Source organism: Arctopsyche grandis, chromosome 8 (genome assembly GCF_051622035.1).
Source record: "Arctopsyche grandis isolate Sample6627 chromosome 8, ASM5162203v2, whole genome shotgun sequence".
NCBI lineage: Eukaryota > Metazoa > Arthropoda > Insecta > Trichoptera > Hydropsychidae > Arctopsyche > Arctopsyche grandis.
In genome coordinates, this window is record NC_135362.1 from 31,957,900 (window position 1) to 31,970,271 (window position 12,372).

The following is a 12,372-nucleotide window of genomic DNA, read 5'->3' on the forward strand; positions in this document are numbered from 1 at the left end:
CTTTTTACACTCTTCCGATCGCTTTGAAACTTAGCCATTTTGCGAGTTTTGACCGCCAATAGAGATTTCCATTGGACCCGCTAAGTCGATGGTGAAACATAATTGTAATAAACACGTATCCAAGAATTTTGGAGACGGTGACAGCTATACCAATAATCCAGTTACCTTGTTTGTTTGACTTTCCGCCAACCACTCGTTTTGTCAGATTTTAATTGTTTGAACACCTATAACTTTATCATTTTCACACCATATATGAACATATATGTATCTTGACGTCTATTCGGAACTGCGATATTTTACGAACTTTATGTTATACAATTTTTTATAAGCCATTTTTAATACAACCCTTTATTTTTTAATTTTAATATTTTCATGTTTAATTTTCAGGCGAATAGAACATAATTCTGTTTAAGACAAAGTTTTCTAATTAAGAATGATCTTCAAACTTTTTTTACACAATTTTTACTTTTTTTACACAAACTTTGGGTTGTATGGAATGCATACAACCCAAAGCTAGGAAGTGCATACAACTGGAATTAAATTAATTCACCTAGGAAATAGTATAAAGTATAGGAATAAATACAAAATAATCACACAAAAAATAGCATGTGTGGTGAAGTTCTGAAAAAAAAAAAACGAATTAAGTCCTCAAAGACGAATAAACCGACAAAAAATACAAAATCCAAACGTCAAACGCTGATTAAAGCCGAAACGTGTGAGTGAACGTTAAAACATCGCAACAAACATCAAAGATTTACAAAACGACCGCCTACCTCGAACTTTATTAATTTGACGTATAAATAACATATTTCGAACTTTTAATGAGGTAAACAACGTTTAAACATACACAAATATATGAAGCAGTCACAGTCACCAAAACACATATAAGATACCTTGGATATTTATATACATATATGTATATGTATTATATTTTCAAATTTTCATTTAAAAGCAATAACAACTAGAAGCTAGCGAATAAACCTTTCTCTCTTTTTCGCAATTTATATCGTATTTTTGTTCGCGACACAAACGACATAAGCGACAATTCTTGTACGTATGTAAGTATAAATATAATACAGAGCTCGGCTCAAAAGGATAGTACAATACCAAGCTATGTAGTACGAAGCTGTTAATAGACAATGAACTGCCGCTATCGACGAAAGATGAAAAACTTTCTTCTGAGAAATATGTATGTAGTATACGTATGTATTTTGAGACACACTTACCAAGGATCCCTGGGATCGGGCAAGGTGCGCTTCACTGATATCAAATCGCTGGCATACTGGTTGAAAGCGTTCTTGTTCCAACCGTCTGACACCGCCCTTTTCATCTCGGCAGACATGTTGGCCGGCAAGATGACAGCCCTTCCCAATTCTCCTGGAGCGTCTGCTCCAGCTCCTCCCGGTGCATCCTGGGGGGCAGCGAGCACTCCCATACCTGTATTCAGACAAAATAAAGCGTTACACGCACGAATAGTTTCAAATTTGATTAAATTTTAAGCCTCGAAAAATTTCACCCATGTGCGTGCAATATAGGTACATAATCCAGACACGATCCAATTTCCATAGCTAGTTTTATTGAATTGCAAACATTAAAACAATATTTTTTGAACGGAAAACAATGTGTTATCAAATCTGTTATTTATTGTATTTATTTCTTGTATGTGCATAGTTTTGTTTTATTTTTCTTTCTATATGTAATTTATAAAGCACACTCGTCGCGTTGGATCAGTCTGTTATTCCACTTGTTATACTAAAATGATGTACGGTTATACTAAAATGATGTACGATTTTTCAATGAAAGTGATATTTTACAATCGGAAAATACTATATGAACACATCGATTCAAACTACAAATTACAAGATGGTATCTGGACATGTACCCCCTGGACACATACCCTCCGGGCACATACCCCCGGCCAAAAACCCCCTTGACATTAACCCCCCCGTGCAAAAAACCCCGGCATGGATAAAAATTGTTTAAAAATAGTAATAAATAATTAATAATTAATAATAAAGTAAAGTCATAAATAAGAATAAATTGAGTGTGGTAGAGTATATTGAATTTCAATTTATACACAATATTTAATTTCAATTTATTGTTGTAAGTAGAAAAAATATCAATTTAAAAGACTTTTAGTCACCAGTTAGCGTTTGCGTTCTGTGGTATTGAAAGTAAATTTTAATATAAGTATATATTATTGTTATATTATTATTATTACATTTTTTAAATACTTTTAGACTATCCACGATGGAATTTGTAAAATCGAGTAAAGAAAAAGGGATTAAAATAGAATTGATTTTGGAGTTTTGTATATTTTAAAATATTATTATTGATTATCTATAAAGAATCTGATATACATATGTATTATTAATATATCTATTTCTAAATCTGAACTCCAAATAAATCCATACATAAATATGTATGTACATACATAAATATGTATGTGTGTATGTCGAATTAAATTTTCGACAACATCCCGCGTGCAAATCAATCGTCAAAATGAATGTTCCGATTGAATACGCCGAACGTTGACAAATTGGTTGACGAATGTATTATTTTGTTTGAAAAAAAAAAACCACATTGAACATTTTGAATACCGTGACGTAAATTCATAAAAATAATCAATATATTTGAATCAAACATTAAAGGTCAAAGCAACCATTTAAAACAATTCGAGTCGAATGAAATTATTCGGTTATTGGAAGTACTATTGAAATCGATATATTTTATGTACTTAATAAATTGAAGTCTATATATTGTAGGCAAACGTTTATATACATAATATCTTTGAAAGTACAGGTTTGTAAATATTGACGTTGAATTGAAGCGCGATCCACGTGTGAATAAATATTGAAAGATCGTATACACAAATACGGACTTCACGCGTGGGATTCTATTCCAAATGTTAAATATCAATATAAAAGTCACACGACATACAGCAATTTATGTACATATGTAACAAAAATGCTGCAATGTTTGTAATTAGTTATCTAAGAACTGCATTGGTGTCTAGATTTTAGACCTTCCTGGTATATATCTATGTAAAATCAAATATGTCGATCGTTCTCAGCTAGGGAGTGGAGAGGCTAAATATCATTAAGCTTCAAAAAATTAAAAACATTTCTTTGTGAATTCAATTTATTATGAAAAAAGACTTGAATGAGCCAAAAAAAATTGGGATATGCTTATGCATGTACCTATATATACACATGCATACTGCATATGAGCGGACTGCTACGCAAAGTTTTTATTGACGTATATACGCGTGAGCGAACGTTTACGCAACGTTTTTATTCACGCATATACGCGTGAGCGGACAGTAAGGTGTTAAGCACAATATAATAATAAAGAAAGATCAATAAAATTTGTAAGCCAATTTAAAACTTTGAAAATCTATTCTAAGTACATATATTAAATTTAATTATTTCTATAATGAGAATTTGATTTAATATATCCGGCATATTTCGAAGATGGAATATTCTGCTTCTATACGCCGTAATTGGCTTGTTAAGTTAATGTACGTGTAACAAGAGTTAATTATAGTAATTTTCAGGTATATAGTAATCGACGAAACTATACGTTTATAAATACATACATAGGTTTAATACATCAACCAATTATATCATCAACTAAATAATAAATAGGTTTCTTACCGTCTTCGGGAGCTGCCACTGGCTTTTTCTTCACCGCTGAAACGTTGTGGTGCGAAGTGCTAGTTTCCCTCCTCCACGCTTGAAATTGAGGCACTCCACCCCCAACCCCAACCCCACTTCCACCCCCTCCAACCCCACTGGCTCCCGGCCCAGCAGCCCCTCTCTCTTCCGTATATAGCAGAAATACGACGGTCGACCATACGGCCGACCCCAATAGGACAATCTTGATCACGAGGGATCTCCTCCTCAACATAAAGCCCATCTTGATTACTGATATGTATCCGCGAAAGTTTCAACCGTATATATTGTTATTAAAACAAAAAAAAAAACAACAACACTTTTATATCACTTAAATAAAGTTTTCACTATGGCAAGATTGTCGCACTGTGTGTTGTGTGTGTGTGTTTAAATAATAATATAATAATATGGCAATTACGTATTATATGTAGATATGTCGACGGAATGATATGAAGTTGGATATGTCGAATAATATAAAAATTATTTAAATATTGGCGCTCTTCGATCGGAACTCATCCGTGAGGTGTGAAGTTTCGGGATGAAGTTCCACGTCGTAACTTTAAGGCGATGCATCAGATCACCTGTGTTTCCATAGTTTCCATTCGCTGTAGCTTTGTTTTCTTTTCGCTTTTACCGGATTTCGCATGACGTTATTTCTTCAGTTCGGTTCGCTTCCAATTGGGACCAAAGTGGAACGATTTCATGCTGCGAACGCTTCGGATGCGAATCTCATGTCTGAAAAGTGAAAAAAAAAAACGTTTTTTTAAAACTTATTTGCATGAAGAAAAAAAACCGGCAGAAGCGGCGATCTGTTTTTAATCATATACACGTATGTGGAAGAGTGAAACGTGGAGAAAAACGGAAAAACTGAAACGGAAAACGGTTAAAAGAGGCGCGTGGACGAGAATTTCAATTAGTCTTGTGTACTGAAATATAGCGAACGTCAGGTTGGCGCTACGTGAGAATCGTGATTGCGAAAATAAAATAAAAATGCATTTCAACAGTGAAGGATGTCTGAAATTTAACGAAAAAGTAAATAAATTTGCGAGTCAAATACGCTAAAAAGTGGTGAAACTAAAAATAAAATTACATTTAAAAATTTGACAACAGATATATGTATATATAAATAATAAATTCAAACTAAAAATCGTATATAATTTATTTATTTTTATTTATATTATACCAGGAAGGCCTAACAGGTAAACCGCAATGCGCCTTCCTGGCCAATTTTATATACACATGTATATCGAAACAATACCTGACATCTATGGTCAGATATTACAAACATTGTATATGTACAATACGATAAATAACATTTGTCATGTAACAATACGAATGTTTACATTCAATAAACAACCACAGAGACATCTATAATGATAAATCAGGCAAACCCTCAGATATAACAATAACTCAATGGAAATTGCAATGGAAAATTGGGAAGGAAAAACCAATTTTAGAAGAACCGTTTCAATGAAAATCAGAACAATTGGCAAATTCTGATAAGAAACGATCGACCTCGACAAACCAAGGTCTGTTCAACAACGAGACTAGTGGGAATCGAGCCCGTGACATATGCACCACTAGACCACGCGGTTGGTTAATATTTAATAATATTTGCCTAATGCGTGTCCACGTACGTGTAGAGTGCGTGTGAATGGTCGTTAACATGCTCCGTCTCTCTTTCTCCCCATGGAATCGTATATCATGGAAAGAGACGCGGCATATCAGTTCGTTCACATGATTATTAAATCTTTATTAATTAAATTTAATTTAAATTAAATAAATTTTATTTTATATTATTAATTCCGTTGATACGAATTGCGATATTTTACCGAGTGCACAATTATTTGCACATAGACCACTAGTATTTAAATAAAAAAAATAACTTAAGCCAAAAGAAGGTACAGAATACTCTCGATTATCTTGATTATTATAACAGAATTTTAAAAACACATGAATCCTATCACCTTCAATTTAAGTCTAAGGCCTAGCTAGAAGACTTTCATCAATGAAACAACGTTAACATATTGGTCTTTTTAAAATCGTTGGAAACGAAAATGCTATCTAAACCATTAAGCTACAAGAAAGTGCTATCAAGATTAAGCTGTTTGATTGATGTTTTGAAATGTTGATCAAGGAATCACGAATAAATTATGAGAATATGATTTACATAAATGACACGATATACAGGGGGAGGAGAAATTATCAATGGCATAACTCACAATGCGGCACTGAATTCATTGGAGTAAATAAACTTATACAAATTCGAACATGACAGGTCTTTGGAAAACTCCTACCGATATGAGAAAATGTTTAGAGTTCGGATTGACAGTGGTTTCAAACTATCCGCATTCCTTATCGTTAATCACATTTCCAGATAATCAAGAGTGCTCTGTACATGTCGAAGATTGAAATCAAATATTAAAATTGTTACAAACATTTACAAAATGGCGAAACATCAGCGCACGTACACATATGTAAAGGTTGAAAAAAAATAACAAAAGAATAAACATATAATAAGATTTATTTTATATTCAAATAAAATAAATCAATATATATGTAGTTTAAATGAAAAAGGTACGTTTGAATTTGAAAAATTTGATGTATACAAGTCCACGTTAATTTTATTATTTTGTAACAATAGCCAGTTCACGAAATGACTTAAATTCTGTACCTGGCGTGACAAACCAATAAACACAGTAATAATATTTGGACTTTCACAATAACTAATAGGTATATACATACGTGGTATGCACGATATTAAGATGCGTGACTTTCATATTAGTACTACATACATACTTGAAAAAGTATAAATATTGTATGTACGTAGATATGTACACATTGTGAATTATTAACCTATGCTTCACCTGTATGGAATAACGCCTCGAATACTAACCTTTCCAAGCTCCAAGTAATACGAAATTAATCACTAAAAATAATTTATAATAAAACCATATATACTACCTTGAATGCCATATATAATATTCCGTTTGTTACAGACATTACTAACAAACTAACCAGTAGATTCTATGACAGAATCACTAATAACCATACTAATACACACTTGTGAAGAGTCTCGGTGATTACAACAAAATGTCTATACCCTTCAGGTATAAACACAGATTACCTAAACACAATCTGCTTTAGGTCATCGACTTTGGAGAGTCTTTAATTAATATTATGTATTAGATGTATTATGAGCATTTATAAGAATTATAAATAGGTTTTTGAGCTCTTTTTCCTATTATGCTGTACATTAACATTAGAATAATATAATACTATGATTACTAACAAAATTAAATTAAAATTGTAAAATAGAAAATGATCAGTATATCAGTAGCTACATACAAATACAGGTACATACAAATAACGTAAAATGAGCTGCATTCAAATATCCGACAGCGGCAAGACTACCGTGAAATGTTAACTTCCTTTGATTTTCTTCGCAAAAAGGAAACTGTAATGCAACGTGCACTCTCAGTGCAGAATGCACGTCGAAAAATAGACGGGAAACCCGACTAACGTGGTTTCGATGTACCGACTTCGAGCCAGTGATCCTCTGTGTTTGGTACCCGAGCTGAATTCGTAAACTCCTATATATGTACACAATGCCAGCGGTTTACTATTTTTTTTAAACTATTGAAGACTATTCATTTCGACTACAATCCTGTCTTTTATGGTATTTTGGCTTTTAGATACATTTTCATTCTTATAGAAGTGGATGAGATTCATTTATAGAATTAAAATTTCTCTACAGAAGGTAGTAAGTTTGAATGCGCAATAAAGTGAGTCCACCAGGGTTGGCACTAGGTGCAGACATCAATAAAAAATAATTATTTTTATTTTTTACCAATGAGTACTCTGTAGCTATTAGTCGAAGTGTTTTAACAATTGTTAGGTCGTAAAATATTTTTATTGAATTATTTGTTATTTAACTTTATAATATTATAACAATATAATTCAATGCAATGTCTTTAATTTAATTTATTTTTTTATTGTTTTTAAATAAATCATGCACACTCTAATAGATTGCTTACTAATAGATTGCTCCACAGCAGCGAGTGTGTTAAACAGATTAATACTCGAGAAATTATATATTACATATGTACATTTATTACATACATATACACGTAAATCGAAACAATACCTGAAATCTATGGTCAGACATTACAAACATCGTATACAATACGATCAATAACTTTTTTCATATAACAATACGATTTTTACATTCAATAAACAACCACAGAGACATCTATGGTGAGAAATCAGACGAAACCTGAGATATAACAATAACTCAAGGTTTGCAATAGAAAATTGGAGCGGATAAGTCAATTTTACAGGAACCGTTTCAATAAAAATCAGAAAAATTGGCAAATTCTGATAAGAAGCGATCGATCTCGACAAACCAAGGCCTGGCCAACAGCGAGATTCTAGTGGGGATCGAACCCGTGACACCTTGCACGAAAGAATACGACATTCACCACTAGATCACGCTGCTGGTTATATTAGCCAGCAGTTTGGCTTAGTGGTAGCGTATATATTTAGCACCACTGAGGTCAAAGGTTCGAGTCCTCGCCATTGCTGGTTAGATTTGGGGGTTTTGTGACTCTAAATCGATCGTTTCTCTATCAGACTTTGCCAATTTGATCTGATAATTGCTGAAACGGTTCCTGAAAATTGGTATTAGATCTAATCCTGTTGTCACAAAATCTGCCTGTGTATAATTTGTAATAATTATACACAGTAATCTGAAATCTAAAGATATCTCTATAGACATCTCTATAATTTCGTATTTATTATATGTATAAAAATTGTATACAAAAAAAAAAAAATCTAAAAATAATCCATAGATGTCTCTATGATTATTAGTTCTGATTAATTGTTATATGCTATATATTCTGATTGTATATGTATGTATTACTGTATTTCTGATTTCTGATTGTTTATGTATTCTGTATTTCGTTAACGTACACCCGTCGCATTGGAGCAAATCTGTAATGGCGAGTGTATATTGATTTTTAACAATAAAATAAAAAAAATTATACATTATTCACCTGTTTTCAATGTGATCAACCTTCATATGTAGCCTCAATTGAGTTGAGATATTACTAAATCCTGATCCTGATGTTGATATTGATACAAGATCCTGATGTTGAGATATTACTAAATCGCTTTTTTGTACCCAAAAGGGTAGTTTGTAGAAACTGAAACGAAATTTAATTGGCCAAAGCGGGTCGAGTGGGGGGTGAATGCGATAGTATCTACATTTTACGTAAGTCTAATGTTTAATCTAGATCGGTTCGACTTAAGTTTTTTGTATAATACAGTTTAAGAAACTCTGCATTATATCTATGTACCTATATTATATATGTAGGTATATATAGAGAGAGAGACCAAAGACGATGGTCGAACTTTTAATTCACTTCTCGAGGAAAAAAAGCTAAAAAATTCGCTAATGGATTTTGTGCGGTGTTTCGAACGAATAACGAGTGACGAATGACGTGTGTGTCCAAAAGGAAAATATACAAAAAAAAGCAAGCAAATAAAGAGCAGCAGCCCAACAAAAGTAAATTAAGTACGTAATCTGATAAAGTCGTCGACGTTGTAACTACTTCCTTTTCAATTCGCGTCCATTAGAGTTGCGCCGTTGAAAAGGCGTTATCGGGCGAACGCAAAAAGAAATTTGAATACGTACAATGGCCGGCCGGAGAATAGGTCCGATTTTTCCGAGAATTTTCCGACGCCACTTCGCCGTCGAGGGTGAGCGTCCAGGGGTCGGAGGGAATGCAAATTCGGACGCCCGAATAAAAAGTCGTCGAATTCAAATATGGACGACGGCAAAGTATAAAGAGGGACGCCTTTGAGAATTTATGCGACGTCGACTCAAGACGACGCCAAGGAAAATCCCCCGACGGCGAAGGGTTGCGAAAATCCCTCGGAAGCGAAACGTCAATTTTCACGGTAAGTCGCCGCCACGGCTCGAACAAATAAATATGAAATATTTGTTCGGAATTTCCCACCAGGGATACCGCAATATACCGATTTTTACACCGTGAAAATGAGCCAAAGCTGATTTGCAATCATTCAATTATATATATTTTTTTACAATTTCGCCATAGTGACATTACAGATTAGCTCCAGGTCGTCACTATGGCTAATTTATTACAAGACATTGAAAACTCATAATTAACGAGACATCTAAATACACAATTATTACATACATACACATGTAAATTGAAACAATAACTGACATCTATGGTCAGATATTACAAACATCGTTTAAATACGATTAATAACATTTTTCATGTAACAATACGAATTTTTACATTCGATAAACAACCACAGAGACATATATGGTGAGAAATCTGGCGAAACCTGAGATATAACAATAACTCAAGGTTTGCAACAGGAAATTGGGAAGGAAAAGCCAATTTTACAGGAACCGTTTCGATGAAAATCAGAAAAATTGGGAAATTCTGATAAGAAACGATCGACCTCGACAAACCAAGGTCTGGCCAACAACGATTCTAGTTGGAATCAAACCTGTGACATCAAGCACGCAATTCAATACTCACCACTAGACCACGCTGTTGGTTAGTTAATGCATGTATTATTCCGATATACTACATGAATTAACATGGTAATAAATTTAATATAACTCACTTTGCACTAATGCTAGTGATCAAAGCAGAAGTATACCTTTCATCCATAATTAATTGGAATTGAATTTCATTTCCATATCAAATATTACTACTTCATTCATACACGTACGCTTCATGAGCTGAATAACAAAATATTATAAGAACTATAAACAATATATATGTACATATATATATTGAATTCACAGTTAATTTTAATATAAAAAAATTAATATATGGTACAATTTTAACCTTTGAAGGACGGAGCGTCGAGATCGAACGAGTTTTCCGAACCGGGGTCGAGTAAGACCCCAGTATTTTTTAATCAAATAAATAACTTTTCTCAATACAAATGGGTTCAATATATATCTTATTAATCATTTTATACATCAACATTTCAACATACATCAAATTTAGTCCTAATGCATGTTTTGACTATTTTTGTATTAAAAAATAACGACAATCATCAACATGCAAATAGGTAAGGCTAACAGGCGACTGCATGACTCAATCGCCACGCACCAAAAGCGACGAAAACAATAGCTTACGAAAATAAAGCTGTCTCTTTCTCCTGCATTGATTCATCAATCAACAAGAATATGCAAGCAAACAGTCAAAAACATGACTTGCCGCTACCACCTATTCAATATCCGAAAAATTTTAATATCCGTTCGGCCAAGTGACCATTCAGCCAAAAGTCAGCGCACGGTCATTGATACGAAGTGCCATTTTTTGTATTTGTAATGATATATGTATTTAATTATTATTTCTATGCGAGGAATAGAATTGACGAACATAAGACAGAGAGCGAATTGACTACGCCATAACCGATTGAAAAATGCTATATTTTTTAACCGAAAATTTAAGATACATTATAAATTTATATATTCGAGTGTTTTATTTATTTATATGCATATACAAATGTACATCCATTGTAGGTATTAGTTTGGCCCAAAAATATTTCAATATAAAATATCGACTCGAGTGCTTACGTTAGAAACCTATTAAAATGATTGCAGATTACAGGAAGTGACCGTGCAAAGTTTAACCCCGATTAGTCCAACACACTGACACGCTAACAATAAATTTTGATATTATACATGTATATGAAGGAGACTAGGGTTAAAGAGGAAAGTAGCTTTTATCGTTATTATACACCTTCGCAGTATGAAGTGTGGGTGGGTCAGCGAGTACTCGGCCATATATTTTGTCACCCTTTTGTTGGTATTCATTGTCAATAGACGGCGGGTGCCTGAGGGAAAGGGCGCATGGGGGTGGGTGGGTAGGTGGGGGGTTGTCCAAATTCCTTGTCAGTGAAAACTTTCACGTGCCGACGCCCCTGTAAGCTTTCGCATTACTATGCCGCCCCGTTCTTCTTCTTCCACCACCCCGTTTCCGGTTTCTGAATATATGCAAAAGCAGACAGCAAACTACCCTTACACTCACATACACATATACGTGCATACAACTCATATTCGAATTCAGTAAGTGGCAACATCATACGTGGGGATATATAGTGTCGATAGGGAACCACTCCACGGTATAAGATTCGCAATATACACCCGCAGTTATGTTTGAGGGTTGGTGGTTTACATCCCCTTCGATGGCCCCAATATGCCGCTAAGAGTGAAAGATGTCCCGGGGTCACGCCATATCCCATTTATCATTCGATACGTGAAAAAGTGAAACTGGATCATTTTGGAAATGGATGTCTCAATATTTCGAACCTTATTTTTTTTAAGAATCCGAACGATACCCCTGTGTAAATTTTTCTGTGTCGCTGATGAAAATGTGAAAATATTATAAATTCACTGTTCAAACAGATATAATATATTCGAACGTATCAAAAAAAGCTTTGTTCGTTTTTTTTCCAGTCTCGCGTACTCGTGTTTGTATAGGATTCTTTAGTAATGTTGACATACGCGATTTTGATTGAAAGACACGTCTTGTTTCCTACGTTTCCGGGTACTTTAAATGTACATTTGTATTATGTTCGCAATACATCTTATATTTATTTTAATAGCTACTGATCTACTGATCATTTTCTATTTTACAATTTT

General features: G+C 33.7%; 1 protein-coding gene across 6 annotated transcripts in view; it reads right to left on the bottom strand.

Annotated features, from left to right (window-relative positions):
- Positions 1 to 12,372, bottom strand: part of Pgant9 (polypeptide N-acetylgalactosaminyltransferase 9) — a 394,016-nt gene that overhangs the window by 69,065 nt on the left and 312,579 nt on the right. For all 6 annotated transcript variants that reach the window (XM_077436907.1, XM_077436908.1, XM_077436909.1 and 3 more), the window contains 2 exons: positions 3,657 to 4,409; positions 1,227 to 1,437 (listed from right to left, as the gene is read on the bottom strand). In XM_077436907.1, the coding sequence (XP_077293033.1) occupies positions 1,227 to 1,437; positions 3,657 to 3,918 (473 nt within the window). In that variant the 5' untranslated portion in view covers positions 3,919 to 4,409. The remainder of the gene's footprint in view (positions 1 to 1,226; positions 1,438 to 3,656; positions 4,410 to 12,372) is intronic.